General features: G+C 43.7%; 1 protein-coding gene across 2 annotated transcripts; it reads right to left on the bottom strand.

The window, feature by feature from the left end:
• Positions 1–6,012: 6,012 nt before the first annotated feature.
• On the bottom strand, positions 6,013–24,136 carry NFRKB (nuclear factor related to kappaB binding protein). Of its 2 annotated transcripts, none has more exons than XM_033081712.1 (27): positions 24,077–24,136; positions 23,802–23,969; positions 23,263–23,403; positions 22,649–22,850; positions 22,431–22,558; positions 21,155–21,329; positions 20,861–20,962; positions 20,229–20,302; positions 19,737–19,821; positions 19,321–19,501; positions 19,015–19,123; positions 18,449–18,575; positions 17,408–17,473; positions 16,398–16,477; positions 16,277–16,317; positions 15,795–15,852; positions 14,824–14,998; positions 14,389–14,495; positions 13,818–13,941; positions 13,358–13,434; positions 12,520–12,740; positions 11,733–12,012; positions 10,864–11,082; positions 9,671–10,447; positions 8,719–8,825; positions 7,836–7,971; positions 6,013–7,120 (listed from the first exon to the last, which is right to left on the bottom strand). In XM_033081712.1, the coding sequence occupies exons 3-27, from the start codon at positions 23,383–23,385 to the stop codon at positions 6,995–6,997; spliced, it is 3,900 nt and encodes a 1,299-aa protein (XP_032937603.1). In that variant the 5' UTR covers positions 23,386–23,403; positions 23,802–23,969; positions 24,077–24,136; the 3' UTR covers positions 6,013–6,994. The 2 variants fall into 2 exon arrangements, with proteins under 2 accessions (XP_032937603.1, XP_032937601.1); XM_033081710.1 differs by having other exon boundaries at positions 15,795–15,855.

Consider the following 24,136-nt stretch of genomic DNA (forward strand, 5'->3'; position numbering starts at 1 on the left):
ATCAGGTAAAGTCTGTCTTCTAACGAGCTGCGAATGTGTCAACTGAGGCCTTGACAGCTTAAAGCAGAGATGCAGACAATGCACTGGAATTGCCCATTTCTTTTTCATTTATTACAAACAGGCAGAGCTGCCCCAGCTCAGCTGCCTTGCCTCCTTATTTTCCACAAGTTCAGACTTTGTGTCGGGGTTTACAACTAAAGACAAAGCATGCAGCTTGGATTTTCACAAACTCCCATTGTTTCCCTGACTTTGTTGGTGCACAGGACCAGGGATGTGGGTATATAAGGGAGTGTTTTTGTTGTTTCATGGTTCAGCTCCTGCTGTCTTTCAGACAACGAACTGCCTGATGTTCCAGCTGTCCCAGGGTGCTGGACACTGCACATACTGTTGATGTGCCCACCTAAAGCGGGAAAACAGGCTGTGAGCTCTCCCCCAGATCTCAATCTGGCAGAGATGAGAATCAATCCGTGCTCTCCTGGATAGTGCTAGAACTCCCTGCTGGACAGATCATGCTTGCAGACCTGCTCTATTCCATCGTCCACCCCAAAAGCAGCATATCTAGGTATAACATTTGTCTGGAAACTCTCCTCCTGTCACAACAATCTATTTTAGCATTAGGGTGTCTTTTAAGTTTTTGTAATATCCAAAATACATCTCTCTCACTGCATGAAAAATTGGTGAACTGAGCAATTCTCTGAAGTTCATATATTTGTTGCTGACCCCCAAGGGCTGAAGGACAGCCCTCGGATTCCTTCCATCAGATGGCAGGGAGATGTTTGGGAAGCCTGCCTCACCTTGCAACCCATCTCAAATCCCGAGAGAAGAGAGCGCTTCCCTTGGAGAATCTATGAACTGGAACGACTGTTTCCACCCACTTGTTCTCTATGATGTTTGACTTAGAGCATAAAAAAAACAGGAAAAAGATAAGCAGGGATTAAATCCAGTCCTAATGCAAACTCTGCAATTCTTGACAAAACGGTTAAAATTCAGGTGCATAAACACAGTCAGTGGAAGTTTCCTTCCCACTGGAAGGACTGCCTGGGTATGCTACGTGGGGAGAAAACTGTGCCCTTTCACCCTCCCCACATCTCTTTGACTCACCTCCACAACACAAGTTGAAAAATAAGAATACAATGAATCCTATCAACCTAATTCAGCTTTGTAATTATAATTACAAAGGACTCATCCCTCTGACTGGGGGGCTCTCCTGGTCACAGCTGCCTGAAAACAGGCTAAACTTTCCTCCTGCCTTTCAAAGGAATAGGGTGCTAAATTTCTGCCAAGGAAGTATTTAGGACTTTTCAGGAAATACTGAGATTTGCACATTAACACCTTCCCTTCTCCCAGCTGCTCTAGCAGAGGTTGGAACAACAGCCCAGCTAAGTTTAGGATTTTTGGTAAAGTACAGAGGCTGCATAAGACATTGAAATGATCAAAGTGACAGGACAGGTAGCAGCCTTTGCACCAGCACCTTCACAGCCATTTCAGGGGCCATCCTAAGTTGGAAACCATTCTCTGTACACGAGCACTGACAGAAACAAAAATTCAGCTTACTAAGTTACTGATTGTCATTAAAATACTCAGGACATTCCCAACCGTGAAACAGAACTTACTTCCACACACAAACAAAGGAAGTGAAAAGGGAGGTCAGTCATTCATAAAGCTGTAGTAACTCGAGGGCTTATTACTGTCTCATACCAATAATTTCACTGTATAACTGAGTGCACAAGAATAATTCTCACCACAGGTTGACTTACAAGCACTTTGCTTAAGCATTTTAAAAGTCCTCAGTGCAATTTTTTGAGTAATCAAGAATATTTTTCTATATATAGAAGCATATTTTTGCATGCACGTCTTGTAAATACCAAGCAGCCATTGCTTCCCCAAGCACAAACTGAAAAATTTAAATTTTCCGTTGTTGCTATAAATTGCTTCAGAATGACAAATAGGAACGTTAAAGCCATTTACCAAGTTTCAAATAATGCCAGCACCTTGCAGGTCCCAGTTAACTTTTCAAGCAGTGTCAGTATGCAGGGAGAATACCGTGACCTCCTGAAGATTTGCTCTTCTGTTTTCCAGGCCCTGATGGCCTTGCTGTGGGTCAGCACAGCCACTTATCGATGCTCCTGTGGGATTTGGCTGGCACCTTCTTTAAGTGTCATTGCAAAACCACCTGGTCCTGGAGCTTTGAAGGACCAGCATGTTTCTGCTTCAAGGAACTTGGGTCTGCCAGGTGACTTGTTCTGCTCTAGGTGCAAACTGGAGGACAGTGAGAATAAGTAACATTAGGAGATATAGGTGCAAGGCTTGCCAAATGGGTTTGTTGAACACTTCCAGACATAAAGATGCAAATTGGTTCTTAAAATAGTCACCTCTGAGTTTCAGTTTTCAGGCCTCAATGCAGGATGCTGTGTACAAAATTAATCCAGGCCAGAATTAACTCATTCACATTCAATGGGTCACTTGACATAACCTATGTCATCCCTAAATTAAATCATCAATAGTCCAAATTTGCAGTAGTCATGCAGAATTCCTTTAATAGTCCACAAGTCCAAATGGCTCTATCCAGAGTGATTCACCCTACAGGAAGAGGAGGGAGGTCAAACAAATTCTCTAGAGGGATCAGCAGCTGCAAATGCAGTCTTGGGGTGAGAAATTCAGATTTATCTATTGAGAAATTCAAAGCACAACTTAAGAAAGATTATTCCAACCTACCGCCTCTGGATCAACACACATCTGTTCTATCCACGTAACTAACAATAAATCTCAGATTGAGATGAGTCAGTTGCAAAGGGGGTAAACACAGGATTCAACTATTTTTCTATCAAAGCCAGTTTCCAGCATGGACCCAGAAGCAGATTGTCCCTTCCCCACAGCTCTGCAATAAACTGTGGTGTTTAGTGTTTAGGTTATGGGCCAAAATCTAAATTGCAGACTGCCATCCTACAGGATGAACAGCACCTAGCCAGAAGAGTCCTGAGCTCAGGCACCATGTACTCAATTTGTGGCAGGCACAAGAAGTGGGTCTATTGTGAGGTGGTTCAGGTTTGTCTTGTGACAAACAGGTAACAAGGTTTTTGCATTTACTAAAAACAATGCCAGTGTTTTCAAAGGTATTAGGAAAATTAAGGTCAACTGTTAAAACATGTCCAATTAATTACTCTTTTGAAAGGAACACCTGAGGTAACCTCAAAGTGAGTTCATGGGCTTATGAAGGTATCCTACTGAGTTATATAAATACGGATTTCCACCATGATTTAAATAAAACAAAGCAGTTGTTAAAATAAATGTTAGAAAGGTTTTTAATGGCCTGTGGCTGTTTGCGTAGCATGCTCAGTTTTTTTGAGAAGCTTTTACACAATATTCTCTTCATGAGAATAATAATAAAAACTAATAAAAAAACCAATAAAATAAATTAATCCACAGCTTTTAGGAGATAATCAAGGCTCTTTGACAACTAGTGAGCATCTCACTGTGACAAAAACAGGCTGTACTTAATTTTTTTAACTAGAAAAGGTAATGGCAAAAATTCATCAGGCTGAATGTCCCTTTGGTTTCAGGCAGGACAGGTGGAAAATGGGTAATGTCAGTATAAAGACAGTAATTTCACGACTATAAGGCGCACCCTTTTGACTAAATTTTTTCCCCGAACTCGGAAGTGCGCCTTATAGTCCAGTGCACCTTATCTGATGGACAAAGTTGCGAAATTTGCCAAACCGGAAGTGCGAGCTGCAATGGGGGCGCCGTGCCGCGGGAGTACCAAGTTGCGAGGGGTGGGGCGGAAGTGGGCGGACACAGCCGGCAGGAGTCACGAGGAGAGGGAGGGAGCCAGCGCCGGCCCCGGCCTGGGCGGAACAAGAAGCCGGGCAGCGCCACCATGGGCGCAGGGGGAACGAGAAGCCGGGCGGTGCTGGCCCCGGCCCGGGCGAGGGGGAAACGAGAACCCGGGCGGCCCTGGCCCGGGCGCAGAGGGAACGAGAAGTGCGAGCCTGCAACAGCCCCGAGCAGAGCCCGCCCGGCAGCGGCATCGGAGCAGCGGCGGCAAAGCCCCTGCGGCCGCCGAATTGCGGCGACAGCGGAGCCCCTTTGGCCGCCGAATCGCGGCGGTGGCCAAGTCCGTGCGGCCGCCAAAAAGCAGCGGCAGGGAAGCCCCTTGCAGCCGCCAAATCGTGGTGCTGGCGGAGCCCCCGCGGCTGTCGAAAAGCGGCGACAAGTGGCGTAGCCCCGGGGAAGCAGAGAGAAGCGGCATGGCCGCCAGCCGCGGGGAAGCAACGAGAAGCGCCGCCGCTGGCAAGCTGGGACGCAGCGCGGCCGTGCGGTGGGAGCCAGGTGCCATGAGCCGTGCCAGCTGGCGCCGGGGGTGGGCGGGAGTGCCGGGGCCCGCTGCACGGGGAGGGCGCGTGGGGCTGCATTTAAAGGCTACACCGATCTTTGAAAAATGTTTGCAAATTGAGCACCTGCCAGCAATTCATTACTTTGTTGCGCGCTGCGCGGCTCGTCGCTGCAAAAAAAAAGTGCGCCTTATAGTCCGGTGCACCTTATCTGATCTACAAAGTTGCGAAATGTGCCGGGTCCCGGGGGGGTACGCCTTATAGTCCGGTGCGCCTTATGGTCGTGAAATTACTGTACATGCTCTAGGTCCTCTTCCCCTGCATGCTGTCCTTGCAGCTCTTACTGCAGGATTCATCCAGAACAGCTTTCAGGCTGCAGAGCAAGAGGATGTGGGAGCATACACCAGCCAGAACACAGTCTAGATACCCTCCCCCAGTCTCAGCACATCCCACAAAACCACAGGAGACCTTTTCTGCCCTTCTGCCTCATGTGTAGAAGTTGAAAGTTACTTATTAAAAACAAAGGCTCTTGACTCGCAGTAGTTTAGGGGTTGTTTATCAACCAGAGTGGAGCAGCTCATCAGGTGGCAGCTGTATCATAACAGGCTGTACTTTGTTTTTGAAAGCTAGGAGTAAACACCTCCTACCCAAGCCAGCACATGGCCATTCAAAATCAGAAGCCCATCCGGTGCCTGATGCTCTTTCCCCCAAAAATCTGACTTCAAAATAAAAAGAGGAGGAACGTAAAAGAAGCAGCCAGGATGCAAAAGTTACTCAAAAGCAGGATGGTGATCAGCAGCAAAATCTTAAGATCTTAAATTCTTAAAATCACTTAAAATCAGCAGCAACCACCTGAGACACACTAAACTTCTGGGATTAGATGCAGGTTCGTTTTCTTAAGCTTAATACTGCCAAAGCCTCCTGTGTCCAGCAAAAAATTAGTAAGGATTGACAGAAATTAAAGGATCTGCACAATGTAACCATCTTTCAGCACTTGATTGTAGGTTAATTAATAATTTATTAGAAGGATTATCTTGATTATGTTTTGAATTTAGAGGCTCTTTCACATAAGCAATAGCAGGAAATTGCTTGTTGCCTCCTTAATTTCTTTTAACTTCACAACTAAAAGGACTTTGGAATGTCTTTACTTTCAAACCACAACCTTTCTGCTGGCTCCTGATTGATAAATGTGCAGAACATGTACAGAACATGACAAAGCAGGACAGAAAACATTTATCACTCCAAATTGTTCCTTAAGCATATATACCATAATTCAAACACTTGCTTTCAAATGCTGAACTGATGTGTCCTGCTGATTCAGTATTTACATCCAGCTACTTTTCGTACCAAAATACCTGGTTTCCTTCAAAGGTGCTCTGAAGTGGGTTGGATACAGCACAGAAAGCTCCACAAGCCCAGCCTGAAGCCCAGCAAAAGAGTAACACACACAGAGCTTCAACCACAACAGTCCTGAACTGTACAATATGGTTCTTTAACTGTATTATATTCTATAATATATAACTTGGAGAAAACCCCATCTTTTAAAAAAAAGCCTAGAAAAAAAGACCAGTTTAAAAAGAACCATCTTACCAAGAAGATGGACAGGTTATTAGCCTTTGGTAAGCTGGACAATGATTGTACACAAAACATGCTGTAGAGAACCACAAGGAGACAGCAGAGATCTGTAAGGCTTTCTACACTTTTATTCTTCTTCTGGTCCAACACATCTTTTGATCTCATTCAGCTTCAAGGTCATGTCAGAACAGTCACAAATTCATCTCCAGTATGTGCAAAATTCAGAGATATTTACATAGAGAGATAAAACTGCAAAAGTAAAACCAAAACTAAGGGCCAGGGTTGTGGGTTAAAATATTTCTTCAGAACCCAAGAGACAACAGTTTGGATGTATCTGAAAACATAGTCCAACCTTTTAAACCAAGGTACTGTTTGTTTCCACTGATAAAAAGTTTATTTGTTGAGGAAAATTAAAAGAGGATCTTTCTTGTGAACATCAGCTTTTTCCTTTCCACTACAGTCCCATTTGCTGACTAGACTTGTTCACACAGTGACCTTCTGTATCTCCTCTCCCTTTCTCCCACAGACACTCACTCTGTTACAGCAAAAAACCACCTTGACTCTCACCCCATCTTTGACAGCAAGCTGACATGGATGTGAGATACAGTAACTCTGGTATCAAAGACACCATCCTGAGTCACTAGGTAACCGTAGTAACAGGCAGATGTCAGTAAAAGGAAACATCTTCTCCATGACTCTGAATAACCCCTTCCAAGCAACTTTCCTTGCTTAATGAAGATCCAGGATAACTGCTTTGTCTACAACCGAAAATGCACAGGAACTGTATTTGCCAAAGTCCTTTGGATGGAAAAAGAACAAAGAATGGGAAGACATTTCTTAAATATCAATTCCAAAGAACATGGATTTACACATCTGGCTTGAAACATTTTGTTTTGCAGGTACAGCATGTTTTTTTCTGTGGAATTTCTACACAGACATTGCAGTGCTGACCCTGGAGAAGCAAGGGCAGAAACCAGTCCAATCCCAAGCCATGGCTGGGGTTAGGCAGCCTCAGGTGGTTGGTTGGATGGAGGATGACAACAGGCTCAGGGGCGTTCTTAGAAAGTGCTCCATGTTCAAACCAGTGTTCACAGCTGATCCTGTGTCTGCTTTGGAGACGGAGCTGTTGTCACAACCACAGTGGACACAGCTTTAGTAGAGCCAGAGACTGTTCCCTGCTGCAGATGGGAGGCTGGAACTGTTTGAATTCGTACCTGCGTGAAATGAAAAGAAAAAAAACCTAATCTCAAGAATGATCTGGTGACACAATGACTGCACCTGCGCTGTGCTCTGGTAAAGCATCTGCTTCTGCTGCCAATGAAAGCTCAGTTATCGGAACAACACCAAGCACCAAAACCACTGCCAGAACAGAACCTCTCATAAGAAGATCATTTCATCCACTGCCCACATGAGATGGTGACAGGAGATTTGCAGATTAGAAAGGAAAGCCTGAAAACTAGCTTGAATAAAAACCTGCATGTCATCTACTTTTGCACATTTTCAGAAGAAGGACTTGGATCCACTGGATACCTCACTTCTACGGACTTGTTACTATTAACTGTCAATTACGGAACACTAAGCTTCCAGACAGAAAGATGGATATGCAAAGCAGTTACGTGATTTCTTCAAGAAAAAGTGACCCACAGAAACCTACAAAGACAGCTGAGTGTACACAAAAATCCTGACAGAATCTTTGGCTTTACATTCATTAATTATACTGGCAGTGCTTCAAAAACATTTAAAAACTTTATCAGGATGGAGAGAAGGTAAAGGTAATGATAGATTCCATGTCCTTAATGCAGACACTAAAATCAAGTGTGCCTGCTCTTTTTTTTGTAACCCCGTGCATCCAGTTACACACATGGAGTCCTCGTGGAGATGTTAACATCATAAAAAAGCAAATAGATTGATCATTCTAGGTGTCCTTACCTGTGTGGCTTGGCCTTGCTGCTGCAGCTGCTGTAGTTGCTGTGCAGTCAGAAAACTAACGGGCTTGTTCCCAGCAATTAGTTTAGTCCCCGCTGGCATTGTAGTCAGGATGATATTTCTGCCTAATCCACTGATGCTAAGGAAAAATAATTGTTGAAAGGTTAGTAAACAGCACAGCAGGTTTGATCTTTCTAACTCCAAACCATTCTTCAATTGCTAGTAGATTATAGCTCTACCACATGTACTAACCATTTTAAGTAGTGGTTTTTTCCCCCCATAAAACTGGCAAATACACTAGTGACAAATTTAAATCAGTATTTATAACTGATAGAGAATTAATTTAGCACACAAAATCACACCCATTAACTCTGGACCATGCACATCACTGGGTTAGCCTGATCAGACCTAAACACTTCTCAATGCAGAAAACAGCTGAGCACTTGAAATATTAACCAAGGGAGTACACTATCAAGAATTTATGGAAGAATAAACAAAAAGCCTTCAATATCTAAATGTCAGAGGAATTCTCACTAAGGCAGCTAACTTCTCTTAAATAAAGAGATGGCTTCAGATTATGGATATTTTTCAGTATGTTAATTCTTGCTCAAACACACAGAACTAATTGAACAGCTTTCAACAGGTTTCAAGGCACAGAATGTTTTTTCTTCAGTGTATTTGCTAGAACCTGTGTCTCAAATTAAATAAGTAAAACTTACAATCTCATTGCATATACAATATCCACTCAGTTTCTTGCAGCTGATGGACCTGTTAACAGACTGTAATCCTATTCCAGCCTCTGCCTGCTTGCTCCCCAGGAACCCACTGAATATGGACCTTCCTCAGCTGATTTCTAAAGCAGAACTACAAGATGCAAAGCACTCACTTGGCGCCGAGGTTGCCCTTGATGATGGGGGCAGTGACCACACTCTTGCCCTTCACTGGCTGGCTGATCACTGACAGGGGCACTGTGATCCGTGCTGGAAGTTTGCCCTGGGGAATGGGAAGAACACATGAGGAGCCATGGGGAGCTCAGCAGAGAAACTGCCTGACAACATGGGCTGCTTTGTGGGAGTCCTGTGAGCAGAAACCAGCAGCAGCTTTGCTGATGAAATCTGTGCTCCAGTTCAGGCTCCTTAAAATTCACCACCTTTTCATTCACTAGACAGCTGCCTGAACCCTGAAAATCCACATCATCTTTGCACCACAGGATTCATGATTTTTATCCTTAGGAAAATACCATAGTGTCATTTAGCTTATGTAACCGCAATATATTTTATGGTGCCTTTAGATTTGGCATTAAAATAGCATTAGAGGGGGAAATATCAGTTAAAAAGTTAATACAAGTAACAAGCACTTCTAGTTCTGAATGTCCTATGATACCATTCCAAGGGAAATTATTGCCAAGGTGCGGGGTAAGGCACAGAGCTGCATGAGGCAGGACTTCAGATATGCAAAGTTTATTTCATTCACTTGCAAGAGGAGATAAAGAAAGTATCTGACTTTTTGGGGGCATTTAGCTGCAATTTGAATACTGTAAAATGAGTTGCAGACCTATACCCAGAATACAAGTTGTGGCTGCCCCATACCCAGAAGTGTTTAAGACCAGGTTGGATGAGGCTTGGAGCAACCTGATCTAGTGGAAGGTGTCCCTGCCCATGGCAGGGGGTGGGACTGAATGAGCTTTAAAGTCCTTTACAACCTAATTCATTGTATGACTCTGCCATAGTAATTTGAGCATCTGTGGATGCAAAGAGCAGTTTTCAGCTATAAAACATCAGTGTACTTTGGCACCCCCCTTCTCTCCCCACCCCCAGTGAGAGCTCAGCATTACTCACCGCCTGGGATGTGGATACAACTGTGGTGCTGACGGGCACCTGCCGCACAGCCGTGGCTCCTGTGCCGATCGTTATGGGGGTCCCTGCAGCTCCTGAGGCCACAGCAACTGCTTTGGACACTGTGGCACTCATGGTGGGTAAGGAGGTGTGGCCTGTGCCAGCAACATTCACTGCCGAAGATGATGGCACCTGCTTAGCATGAGTGGCTACAGTGATGGTCTGCCCGGCTTTGGGGGGTATCACCCCCAGCCCCTGCACGATTCTGATTGTGGCAGCTGGCTTGGCCTCCGTGGATGCCACCGTGGTTATGGCTTTGCTGTTCTGATCGGCCACAGTCACACCCAGGGCAGGCATCAGGCGGAAAGCCGAGCTTGTTGGCTCTGCAGTCTTTAAGTCAGAAGTCACTTTAACCACGGTGCTTCCAGCTGGGCTGGAAGAGACAGGAGACACTGTGCTTGTCTTGGCTGGAGACTCAGCAGTCTGGATAGGGTTGGATGTCATGTGCAAAGTCGCGGAGATGCCTTTCCCACCAGCACTGCTTCCCGCAGCTGCTGTGAATAGGTCCTGAGTCAGTTTGACAGTAGTGACTTGAGACTTGGCCAGGGTGGCCATCATGTCCGGAGTAATGCGCAGCACCGTTTGTCCCTTCGCATCCGTGGTGATGGAGGATGGGGGCAGGCGCAACACATCCTTCCCTTGGATCCGAAAATTGGTTGCTGTGAGTGGGATGCCACTTCCAGCCTGGGTCTTCACGCCAAGTTGTCCTGTAATAGCTACCTAGGAGGGATCAGAAAAATGGTTCCGTCAAACTAAGACAAAGTCCAAGGCATACTCAAAGCAGAAATTCCCGACAGGATGGTATTTGCTCCCACTGGAATGGAAGAGGAGTAAGACTAGCACTCAGTACACTACTGAAAATGGTTCTGGTTGTGTATCAGATGGCATTCCCAATCCGATCTGAAATAGGAAATACTTGTGGGGCTGGTTTCTTTTCCAAACAAAATGAAGGAGAGATCACTAAAGAACCTGCACAAACACATCTTTCACCTGTATGTGAAAACAGGGCTCAAACACACAAAATCAACACTGCCCATCAACTCACACATTACAACTCCCAAATGTTCACATCTGCACAACAAACAGGAAATAATCAGGTCGTGAAGCCCAATTCCTTTTCTCTCCCTCCCTCTCACCTGCTTGATGATATTCTGGCCAGCCATATTCTGAATGACAGTGGTGGAGGAGGTGCTGGCAGCAGAACTGCCTGGAGAGCTGGTCACTGGCTTTACAGCAGGGCTTGGTACAGCAGACAGCCCTGTCACAGTGATACCTGCCTGGCTGGCCATGGAGCTTCCTGTTCTCGGTACCTGCACAGGGCTACTTTGAGCTTTTAGAGGCAAAGTCATCACAGCCTACAGAAGACAGGAGGAAGACTATAAGCAGACTACCACAGTAGGAACAGTCTAGTGATTGTATTGTGTTAGCTTGCAAGTTCGGGAGAGTTCACAAAAATTCCCTTGCAAGGATTCCAACTGCTTGGAATTATAGAGTGAGGTGGGTGTCAGTCTCTTCTTCCAGGTAACAAATCACAGGACAAGAGGAATTGTCCTCAAGTTGCACCAGGGAGGTTAACTTACTTATCAGGATTTTTTTTTTCACTGAAAAGATTGTAAAGCATTGGAACAGACTGCCCAGGGCAGTGGTAGAGTCACATCCCTGGAAGCGTTCAAAAAAATGTGTGAAAGATGCATGTGAGGATATGGTTTAGTAGTGAGCATGGTGGTGTTGCTGTGTTCATGGCTGGACTTGATGATTTTGACAATCTTTTCCAAGCTTAACAATTCTGTGATTCTAAGTTCCACGCACTTTTTATATAATGAACAATTTAATTATGTCAGGTAAATAGGTGAGAAACAGAGCACTGAACAGTATTGCGTATGTAAAACTGTTTCTGTGCTCTTGTCTGCAGCTAGGGCATGCTCCAAATGAGCACAGAATGCATCACACCAAAACACTGCAAGTCAGATCAGATGTCAGAGCTACTCTACCCCTTCCAACTCACCTGAGGGAGCACTTTGGTTTGTGTGGCTGTAGCTGGAACACGGATTTGAGGCACTGATGTGGGCTGCTGCTGCTGCTGCTGCTGGGTGACCACGGGGGCTTGCTGGGACATGGCTGGGAGGCTGGACTGGGCAGTGACCATGCGGACCTGTGGCAAGCCTGAGGAGCTGTGACTGACCACACGTGGAGTGGGTGCTGGCCCTGGCTGCGCCTGTGAGCTCTGAGCTGGGGACAGTAACGTCCCCAGCTGGGGCATGGTGGGGGAAGACACCAGGAGAACACTATGGAAAACACAGAGCCAGTAGGTCAGCAAAAATGTAGGAAATTCACACAATCACAGAATCACTGAGGTTGGAAAAGACCTCTGAGATCATTGAGTCCAACCTGTGACTGATCCCCATGTTGTCACCCAGCCCAGAAAACCAAGTGCCATATCTACTTGTTCCTTGGACACCTCCAGGGATGGGGACTCCACCACCTCCCTGGGCAACCTCTTTCAATGTCTAATCACACTTTCTGTGAAGAAATTCCTCTTGATGCCCAACCTGAACATCCCCCGGCACATCTTGAGACTATGCCCCCTTGTCTCATTGCTGCTTTCTCAGTAAAGAGTCCAACTCTCACCAGCCTCCAACCTCCTTTCAGAGAGTTGTAGAGAGTGATAAGGTCACCCCTGAGCCTTCTCTTCTCCAGGCTAAATGATCCCAACTCCCTCATTACTGAATTATACAAATTACTGAAAAACAGCCAGCAGCATTTCCAAGTGACATAGGGTACAGAAGCAGTACCTCTGGCTGGGTTTTGCTGGCTCTGACCCAGCACCAGATACACTCTTGCTGACCACAGACACTGGTGGGGATGAGATGGCTGTTGCTGGCAATGCAGGTGCAGTCGGTGTCACGGGAGTCACAGGAGTTGGTGGCATGCTGGAGTCACTGAGGCTCAGCTGACTAGGCTCTGCTGTGCTGGTGGGGAGGGCTTTCACAGCACCCTCCTTGCTACTCGACTTCTACAAAGAGACCACATCCAGCATCACAAAATCTGGGGTTGATTGCTGCACCCTACAGTAGGCTGAGCACTTCAACCTGAGTTCTGCATGGTGGTGAATGATGCCCTGCTGCTAAATCCTGAAATCAAACAACTGTCTCACTGCCTTTCCCCAGCTGCAACCACGGATGAATTGGTGTGTTTGGCTGCTTCTGCTCTTAGGGAAAAGTGCACCTCAGGTGTGACAAACATTTCCACCTTGGTTAATGTGCCAATAGACAAGTATACTTCAGACATATTTAATTCAGATAACAAAACTCTGACAGGTTCAGCACAGCAAAGGGGAGAACAGAGGTGTTCCACACACTCTGTTAAAAATTAACCTCAAAACTAGATCTGAAAGATCATCCCTTTGATAGGGAGCACAAATGAGAAGATAGCAGTGGAAGCTGGGTGGAGGAAAAGTTCCCTCTCTCCATGTTCATTTTGTGCACTGACATTCATATACATCAGGAATTGTTAACTCACATGTGGTAATTTTCATCACCTGCTATGGATGCAGAATTTATCAATTAAATTAAGACTAATCTCCTTCTCAATCCCAAAAACAGATGTGCAACCCTGAGGAAAGAAATCTACCATTTTAGCTGGAGGTTTTGGCTTCTGAAGAGCTTTCTTGGCCTTTGCTGCAGCAGCTTGAGCGTGATGGATCCGTTCTGTAAGGACAAATTAATGGTTAGAGCTCCTGAACACAAGTAAACAGATTTAAGGAAGAGGTTAAGTAAGAGCTGCAGATTCTTCTTCAGATATGGAATTAAACACACAGAGTCATGTAACAGCGCAAAGAAAAACATCTAGCAAACTAGCCAAAAAGGCTGAAAATACGACACATAAGAACATACATCTGCAGTTCTTGCATGTGGGATGGTATTTTTCAAACAAATGCTTCAAAGTCATTACTTTCTAAGACTGGGTTTGAGTGCTTGAAGGACTAGAATGAGCAAACCGACTAGGAAAAAAGCTAGAATGACAAACTAATGCTCATTATCCATCTTTATAAACATTTTTAATTTTTAACATATCACCAACCCAGGCTTACCAAACTCTTCCTCGCTCCTGTCCCGGTGCAGGTAGATCCACAACTTCCGCCCAATATCGTATTTCACACAGGGATCTTTCTCATAATGCAGTCGGTCCAGAGCACCACTAACAACAGTGTTTACCTGAAGTTTGGAATCCACAGATTACAAGATATCCCCCGCTGGATTAGCCAAAACTGATGAATAGAAAAGTGATTCTATTTGGTATAAAACCTGAGTAAGCTGCGAGGAATCTCCATCTGAGTGAGAACTGAATGAGAGCAGATGTTGCAGCACAGGATGGTGTTTGCCACTTTGGGTTAAATGGAGCTTCCACCAAAGCTCTGAAAATTGACTGTTTCCTCAATCTAAAATGTGAGTACCTCTATGACCATGTTAACTCTGGCTTTTCTAGCTGGTTTTTCATCATTCAAAGTTGGTGCAGATTTGCAGCAGCTCATGTCAGTAGTACACAGCTCCCTTTTGCTCATCACAGCATAAAAACTACCGGGCCTTTGCCACTGAATACTGCCTGGGTCCATGCAGAGTATTTTTACGAGAATCTGAGGCCAGACAGGATATCCAGCTTACCTGAGCACTTGTGACATCTGGAGCTAGGAACTGGGAATCTTTGAGAAGCTCACAGATTTCAGCTCGAGTTCCCTCTCCATTAGGAAGGCGAGCAGCAGCATCACGAACTGAAACACAAAACCAGAGCTTAAGCTTCCAGCTGTTACTGGGCAGCGGTACTCACGAACTCTATCAGAAACGTTTTGGGACTGCTCTATTACCTTGCTCTCACAGTGCCTACCTGCTCACTAAAATCCAGCCCCTAAAATCCCTCAAAAATATGAGTAGAGATTATAAAGGACCATTTTAAAGCACATCAACTGTGCCAACTTTGTGCTAATAGCGATGAACTTCGGGAACAGCATTCAACCCCAACGTAGATTCCTAAGATTTTGTTTGAGGGGGTCAGAGGAATGTTTTTCTTCTTTAAAAAAGTTATTTTGGCCATGACCTTACCAAGGGACAAAATGGTGACATATGCTGGTCTGTCCGAGCGCAGGAGAGAATGTTCCCGGGCTTTGTTTAAGGAGGTTTCCTTGTCAAACACCCCCTTCACAGGACCAACAACTGACTCGAAGCCGTGCATGCGGAAGGTGAAGGCTTTGTGGGGCTGGCTGTAACGGTAACGCTCCTGGAGGTGGACACAACAGCACTGACTTTACCAGGAAACATACAGCAAAGCCTTATGCTATATTACAAGGTAAGTTGTTATCATTCTCTAGAGAAACTAAAACTAAAGGCTCAAATACTGCTGTATAAACTTATTTTGGACCAAGAAAATCGCAAACTACTTCATGCAAAATACAATGCTCCACCTAAGCAAGATGTGCAGGTGCAATGTGTTCACTGTCAAAGCAGTTGCACAGACTGCAGAGGTGCCAGAAATACAAGAGATATACCGTCTGTCCCCTTCCCCTTCCTCCCTTTACCTGTCTAAAGAGAGATTTCCAAAATTTAACTTACAAATTCTGTCCTGCAGACAGCACATGGAGAGAAGGGAGGAGAATCTGTGTGATATTTTCCCTCTAATTCCCACTTGCATCTACTACAGGTAACTAAGTGGATGGGTGCACTTACTGACATTTACTTTTTGCTTGCATACATACATTCCCAAAAAACAGAGGCAAATCATTGTCTCATGGTGGGGGATGGCAAGGGAGACAGCAGGGTTGGCACCAACCAACTGACACTATCAATTTTGTTATTTTTTACCAAATTAATTTTACCCACTGGAAATACTGATGGTTTTGAAATAAGCAGCTAGGCTATGTCATTAGCAAGTTTTATGCAAGGCCAAGATACTGACTTCAAGGCAGAAGCAACATATCAACTCTTCACATTAACAACATTTGCGTAGAGTATAATTCTCCTGGGTTAGTGGCCAACTGTTTCAGCAAGTGCCTTTAAAATGAAGATTCTCTTCCTACCTGTTCTTGAAACACCCGTTTCTCCTCTCCAGTGCTAGGCCGGACTACATAGTCAGTCCTTCTGAAACAAAGGGCATCATCAGTTCTAAGCATAACAAGCCCAAAATAGTCCCAAAGGATGAATCCCCTCATCCTTCTGCAAATTCTTCTGAACAAATTCTGAAAGCATTTATGGTAACAAAAGTAAGGCCTGCGGAGATCTTAAAATATGCTGCGTGCCCTACCTGAAGGCAAGCAAGGACTATAAATGATCTCATTAGCAGAACCTAAGCTAGACTGCAGCTTTGCTCTGATAATATATGTGAACTTGGACAAAATCAGTTGACTTTATGAAGTCCAGTTACTGCATTTATAAAATCAAAGTATCAAATTTTCTTCTGCTCCATGTAAAATTGTTTTATTTTAAGATCCAGAGGCACAAGGCCCAAACCTCACAGTTTCAGCGGCACTACACACGTATTCAAGCAGTGTTACACGCTTACACTCTGGGCAGTGGCATGGCATCCGAGCTGTCTTCATTTTCCTATTGAGAAAGAAATGTCAGTGTTAGGTAGAACATAGTCAGGTTTTGTGCTCCTAGAAGATGATTTTTGTCTGACTCACTTTGAAAAAAGTCTGGTCTTTGGTCTCCAGCCAGAGATGAAACAGTGCTGCCAGCTCCTTCTCATGATCTTGGTAAGTACCTAGTAAGAAACCACGAAAATGTAAAAATGGAAATCTTTTAATTGTTAGGAAGCCAGCTGCTTGCAGCTCCCAGCCCTCTCCTGTTCCCTCCCCTCCTTGATGCATCACCTGTCACAGATGTTCAAACTGCAATATTTGAACACCTCCCGTGCTAAATCCCAGTGATTCCCCTGTGCTGGTACAAAGGACAGTGCTTCAACTCCTAGCACAGAAGGCAAGATGCTGTTTGGGACACAGTCACCTGCTCCCTCTCTCCAAAGTAAACCCAGTTATTAAATCCATGAGCAGAAACACTTGCCTACATAACCTCCACCAAAACCTGTGAAAGGGATCAGAGGAAAAGCTTCCTGACTCCAAATCTCTGCCAGTTTAAGCCTGAAAATATGATCACTAGAATTACCATAGTTAAGAATGGAAAATTCTGTGTAGTAACTAAAGGAATGAACATAAACACATAAAATCTGTAATTCAATCATTATGAGCGTGAGCACATTGATCATCAATTTGCTCTTTGGTTCCCACTTTTAAAAATGAGAATAGTATCAGTTTGCCCTACAGAGCAGCTTAATTCCTTTGCAGTTACTAATTACTCTGAATCAACAGAAGGTATGCTCTACAGAAGGGAAAACATGAAAGTGTTCAGACAAATCTGAAGGCTGACAAACTGGTTAAGTTAGCAACAGAAGGAAATACAGCCCAGTGTCTTTGTTCATTTATGGTATGTTTGCTGCTGATACTGACATCCTGTGAACACCTCAAATCCAAACCACATATTAGCTCAGCTAAAAGAAAAGAAAATTCCTAACCATGAAATTAACAGTTCTGTTTGTGTTTCTCTCCAGGCTGCAGCAAGATGAAAAGTAAAGTCCTGGAGAAAACAACAAACCTTTACTATAGTACACATCATAGAAGATACACAAGGTACTCACCAAGCAATTTCCACTGCTGAGTTTTTTCCTTGAATTCAACAAAAGGTGAGAAGCTGGAAGGTGCATCTACAATGACAAATGTGCATCTCAGGGACATGATACAATTGTCCAACCTCAAAATCCCACTGTGGTAATGCAAACTGTTAAGTTAAAGATTCACAGTGACAGAGCATTTTAAATGATTATGTAAATGCATTTCTAAATTTATTCTTGCCCAAAGGGAAGGTGAGCGTCTCAGAATATAAAGGAAAACACAAGGAACACAAGGAAAGAACAGAACAGGATAATGAGCCTTCCAACAACAGGCTGTCAGCTGTTCACCATGTCCAGACCAGTTATTTAATGTACTGGGATGAGAAAATTGCCAGTTGAGAACTTTGTCTTCAAGCTGAAGAGGAAAAAGAAATATGAGGCCCCAGGGACTGTTATTGTACATTGAAAATTCATGGGCTCGTGGGAAGAGAACTTGGGATTTACAGTATGCACCAGCATTATGGACAATATGCTGCAAGGGCACCACAATCTACTCTTGTCTCTGCCTTTAAAACTTCCCACTAAGCAAATCAGAACCACAGCATAATTCAGTATGAAAGGAATGGATGAAACTCAGCTGGCCCAAGTCCGAGGTGGGCCAACCTCATGTTTCAGTGGATTGCTCGGGGCATCATCTAGTTCATTTCTTATTATCTCCAAAGACAACTACAATTTCACACTGTGGAGGAAGAGACTATGTCCTTCCTGCTTCAAACACCCTGCCTGAAGCCATGATCTGAACACAAGAAACTGTCTGTCTAGATGCAACTTCACAGACGTTTTCACGTACTTGAGAATCACGCTGAGTCTTATCTACTATCCACATGCAAAACAAGTCGACAACCACAACCAACACATGTCAGCCAAAGAGCTTATCACAGAAACGCTGCCAGAAATATAAGAAGTACTGAGGCGCTCAATGAAAAGTTGATTTGAACTATAATGCAAACCAGTACTGACTAGAACAGAGGAACAAGCACCATTAGTATTTTTAACATCTCTTCTTACCTCTGCTGTCACCTGCCAAATACTGCAAGGCAGGTAAAACCAATTCAGACCAATTAGGGGCAAAGGAGAACCAGTTATTTAGTGCACTGGCATGAGAAGATTGCCAATCAAGAACTTTATCTTCAAGCTGAAGAGGAAAAAGAATTATTTTATTAATGATCTCACACTTTAAACTATGACTGTCTTCACAGAAGACAAACCAGATGAATACATGCAGGGGGCAAAAAGGCTTTTAGGAAATAATTGCCTGACTTTTTCAAGTAACCACAGCACCAAAGAAGGTGAAAACACTTCCCCATCTCTGCCCTTAATATATAAAATACATCTAACTATGATCTATAGAATGGGTATGGAAAGACTCACAGATTCAACTGACTAAACTCAAGAAACATGTTAAAACCAGAATGTGGTAGCACTCCACAGGGTTTAATTTCTTTAATATGTAATTTAAATCTTATTATAATTTACAGCAGAGTAAGTCTGGAGAAAAATTACTATTATTAAAGCTATAAGCTCCTCTATTCTTTGTTTCCTGCAAAGATTCCTAGATATGTGTGGTTCCTTACCACAGAGAGAGTAGCAGGTCCTTCCAGAAACAGTATCTCCAAAAGAAGGAAAAAGAAGCTGGATGATATTTCATTTATTTCAAGGCATGGTTTAATATCTTCAAAAGGTCTTCAGATGAAAGAGAACACAAGCAGAGTAAATTCCCTGGGTAAATATTCACCTCCACACACAAAGATGAACACCATACATTTCACACATCCCAAACCGAAAAAAACACAGCCTGCAACAGTCCCACAAAAATGTGAGCGGAAACATGTTGCTTTTTCCATCCATGCAAGGTATTCAGGACCCTCTGAAGCACTTACTCCTCTTTGACAGACGACAGAGGGAGGGGGGAAAAATCCTGAGACATTGATGGGAGTCCATCTGTATTGCCAAGAGAGTCAGCCAAATCTTCCACCTCAGATTTAATAATCTTCGGCTTCTTTTTTTTCTTATCTTCCTTGTCCTTCACCTTTTTCTTGAGGGTCGCAAGGTCAAATAAGGCTTTAAATATGATAAAAGTTAAAAAGAAAAATTAGACAGCTTCCTACTATACCATAATGAGAATCATAAACTATTTGAGTATGTATCTAGAAATATATGTTGTGCATACTCATTCACACCTCAATTATTCCACCTTCCCAGCTGCTGTCATAAATCTTTACCTTTCCCCTCAACAGAAAACCTCTAGTTTTTAGACCAACATATATGAAATGAAAAAGGCAAAGGATCCACTGACTTGCTAAGGAACCTTTCCTGCCAGCATTCACTCGAGTCATGATGTCCTCAAGAGTCAGGTCTGTCGTGACTAGGTCAGGGTGATCCTACACAGGACAGTGGGAGAGAAATTAAACTGAGAAAAGACAAAGTGTTAAGACAGCAACAAGGTGAAGAAGTACCCAAGTACTAAAACGCACCAAACTCAATCAGGATCAGCTTATTAAATTATTTATTGCAATAAAAGTTGGGAAGTCTTCTAACCTTGAAATCCAAAATTCTGTCTCCCCAAAACACAATCAAAATTACAAAATCCTTCTATCCAAATAAACGTGGCCAGGAGCTGCATCTGTACTGGCAACTGAACCCAGGTTACAATAAAGGGCTGATGGGTGGGTGCACACAAAAAATAGCAATCATTTTGTCACTCAGAAGTACCCTGATCTTTATGGCAGAGATAAAAACACCAAAGATAAAATGTGGTCCCACCCCCCAAGACTTTTTGACATCTTACAGGTTGACGTTTTCGTTTCTCATGGTGTTTCTTCAACATCACCTTTAAATCGCTTTCCCCAAGTTCTATCTTGTCTGCAATGAAAATTATTTGTAGTTTTTCACTATTGTTACCTTCCACACTTCTTAGAATGCCATCTTCTATCCATTTACACTTCCATCAATCTCCAAATTTCAGTAACTAATTTCTCCATATATGAATTTCATTCATTCATTCATTCATTCATTCATTCATTTCAATGCTTCATTCAGTCATCAGATTTCATTGCTGATGCAAACATGGAACAGAAAAGAAGCCAGAAGCAACTTGAAGAGTTTGCAGAATTGATTACAGACACTTTAGGAGGGATTCTCAAGTATTTTGAACTGGACTATGCTAATGCTTCAACCACTAAAGGCAAAAAACATCAGAGGAATCAGTAGTATTACAAAAACTATGAATCTTGTGTTCAAATACTGGCCTTGCAAGAAGAAAAAGATTAAACTGGGAAAAAAGCCAACTATTGTGGAGACTGCAAAAATGAAGCATTACAAGATTTCCCATCAAACAACAAATTTTAAAGGTGGTTTCTTGCAAGGTCTCAAGGTAATTCTCCCCGCTCTATTCATACTGACCCCTTGTTTGGTTCTTACCTGCAGTCTTCATGTCCAAGGTTGACAGTGTGGGGATCACTCTCAGGGGAACTGGTGGACTTGAACAACGTGTTGGAGAACTTGGAGGCCAAGAGATTAGATCTAAAACAGAGATATAAATTTACTTCTGCAAGACCCATCACCAACCTAAAACTATTACCATGTGTTCATTAGATCCCAACAAGTGGAAGTAGAGCCCAGAATCCAATCTTTTATCAAAGGCTCTGTCCCCACACCAAAAACGTGTCTTTTTCTATTCATGCCTGGAGTCTTTAGTTCAGCCCAGGGCATTACCTTCTTCATCAGAAGACAAGGTAGTGTCTCCACATTCCTCTTTCACTTCCCTCAGGATCTTCAAGTAGCGTCGATGTGTCCGTCTGTCTCGTTCTTCTGAGTCATATGTTGGTGGGAAGTGCTTTCTCCTTAAGGTCATGTCAGGGCCTCCTTTCCTGGCTAATTCCAGCAAGTGCTGAAAGAAGAGATTCATGTGACATTAGCTATGTCAGCTACAGTGCTGTAAGCCAGGACAGGCAAGCTCAGCTCAAATACTTCCCAGCAAGGTTACTATGTGGTGCCATCAGCACCTCAGATCTGTGCGAGTGGAACCTTAGGAACGATCAGTATCTGCCACACGCAGCGTTTTAAATCTAGCATTCTAGACCATCATTTAAAGGGGATAAAAAAAAACCAGGTGAAATTTCTTAACCTTCTTCTGCACATATAATCTGTCATTTTATGTGGACTGTTGAGAAGAACTTAAATCATTGGCGTGAGGTGTAGTTTCCACGCAAATATATAACAACAACACTGTCTCTTTTGAAAAAAAACATTTTACCTGTCATGGCTACAGAGGAAATAACTTCCTATATATTCCTATGTATTCCATATTGTTGCCCAATGAAGTTGTGGATGCCCCATCCCTGGAAGTGTTCAAGGCCAGGAGCAACCTGGTATAGTGAAGGGTGTCCTTGCCCAGGGACTGAAATGAGATGAGCTTTAAGGTTTCTTCCTACCCAAACCATTCTGGGATTTTCTATTTCCCACAACAATGTAGGGCATTTAAAAAAGACAGACTTCTTCATCCCTACATGCCATATGTTTCAATGTCTAAATGTAAGGAAAAATAAAGGAGCAACAAACACATTTCAGTTGCAAACAATTTGCACACAGAAGTATCCATAGGGGAAGACTTTATGTGGGATTTGCAGGTATGAGAATCAGAGGTTTGGATCTATATATTTTCTAACTGCATTTAGCAACTGTACTTGTTTCAGAAATGGTAAACAAAGGCAGAATGACTTATTAACAAAACAGTAAGTTGTTAGGGGGCAAATGCAGGAAGCGGGTACAAAGTGACCGTGAAAAGAAGACAGGTACACACAAGTGAGAGCTGTGAGAGTTACACAGCCTGAAATCTGCAAACATAGCAAGAGGTCTGGGGTTCTCTCTGGGCCACTGGAAAATCCAGAAGCATTACTCATTCAGCTCATTAAAGGAAATGCCTCAAAGAACTGTGACTGCACCAAGACACTTTTTATAAGACAAGTAATTCATCGCAGAGCACACTCACATTGCGGGAAGCGAGGATCTGCTTGAGCAGCCTGTAAAAGTACTGCTGTTGGGTACTCAGGTAGCGCTTGTACTGGGACTTGTAACAGAGCTGCCGGTACTTCACCACCTCGGGATTGAAGTGTCCATCTGTAACAAAGACAAAACACACACTGGGTTTTTAGCTGCTAGCTGAGAACTTGCCCCAAATCCACAGAGAAGCTCATGAGGCTGACTGACCCCGGAAGAGTTTCTGGGCAATGTGCAGTGGGTTCCCAAACCGAAAGTTCTCCCCACTGAACAGTGCTGAGATGAGCTTGTTCTGATGCTCTCGGTTGTTCTCAGGGAAATGAGGCAAGAATTTCTTTAGGTGCTCTTGCTGTTCATCTGTTAGGACCTCCTGCCACGTTGATAAGCTGACAACCTCAAAGAAGATCTCAGGCTAAAGAAAGCAAGAAACAACAGTAAAGAAAATGCAGCCACGCCCTTGACCATTTTCTAGCCCTTGATGCTTTTAAGTAACACCAATCATGAGACAGTGTTTTATGAAACACAGGAAACAACAGAGCATAAAAAGGAAAGGTCAAGGAATTGATACTACTAAACAGAAAATAAATTCAAAGTTTGTAAAAATCTTCCTAAAGGTAATTTAAAAATAATAAGAACATAACAAAATTGATATAAAAGATATTGTCCTGAGATTAATCAAAGACCTCCCAAAGACCTTCTTGATACTTTATCCAAGGCAGTCGGGAACACCTGCCCTTTTCAGTTTGCTCTGTAAGCCCCAAAAGGGAGTTAAACATGTCATTTATACAGAGGTTACGATAAGGTGGTGTCTCAGCACTACTCACATCTTCCAGGAGGTCCTCGGGCAGACTGACCCGGGTGGTGCCCAACATACAATCCTCCATGATCCGTGTGCAATTGCCCTCCAGCTCCAGGGGGTCTGTGAGCATGTGATCCAGGGAATCCATCCTCCACCCTTCCTGTTCCTGGACAACGACAGCAAAACCCTCAACAAACAAAGATTCCAAACCCAGATACATCCATCCCGATGTGAGGAGTGATGGAGGAGCCCCTTTGATGGGTGGTTGTTTAAATGGAAGCTATAGAGCTGGCCTGCAATACCTGTACACATATATAGCAAGGTTATATATATATATATCCATATATACACATGTATATATACACACATACACATGCACATATATATATACATATATGTGTATATATGACCCATGCACACACACATATGTACACATATATCTATAAAACACAAACATAGAAGCATTTACTCTTCAATTACAACACAGGTCATGCCAATGGAGAAGTACTTTTCCAGACACGTAGACTGGGAAGTACAGCTGACCCATCTCACTTTCCTTCCCACCTGCAGGAACTGTTTTCAACACCAGGACGGACTACATTTAAATACTGAAGGTGATCTGAAGGTGCAGAACCGAAGGTCAGGTCTAAGATCGAGTTTGTCTCAGGTTGAACGTGTGACAGGGCCAGGAGCCCCGTCCCCTCCGGCGCGACACAGCCGGGCCGCTCTGAGCTGCGAAGAAACGCATGAAACAGGCGAAATAAGAAAAGGGCAATAAAAATTCGCTAAAAAACGGGTGGGATAGCGAAGAAAACCGAGAAAACAGGTTTGTTTCATACCCCTCACGCGGCCCGGCCGAAAGCGGAAGGCGGCGGCGCTGCCGCGCCTGCGCGAACACC

The sequence above is a fragment of the Catharus ustulatus genome, chromosome 28 (assembly GCF_009819885.2).
Source record: "Catharus ustulatus isolate bCatUst1 chromosome 28, bCatUst1.pri.v2, whole genome shotgun sequence".
In the NCBI taxonomy this organism is placed as follows: domain Eukaryota; kingdom Metazoa; phylum Chordata; class Aves; order Passeriformes; family Turdidae; genus Catharus; species Catharus ustulatus.

Coding starts and splice junctions, on each gene's coding strand:
- NFRKB (XM_033081710.1), bottom strand. CDS start 23,385: ATGGATTCCCTGGATCACATGCTCACAGACCCCCTGGAGCTGGAGGGC. Junction 13,942..14,388: donor CAGATGTCACAAGTGCTCAG/GTAAGCTGGATA, acceptor TCCAAACTTCAG/GTAAACACTGTTGTTAGTGG. Junction 13,435..13,817: donor CAGGAGCGAGGAAGAGTTTG/GTAAGCCTGGGT, acceptor TTGTCCTTACAG/AACGGATCCATCACGCTCAA.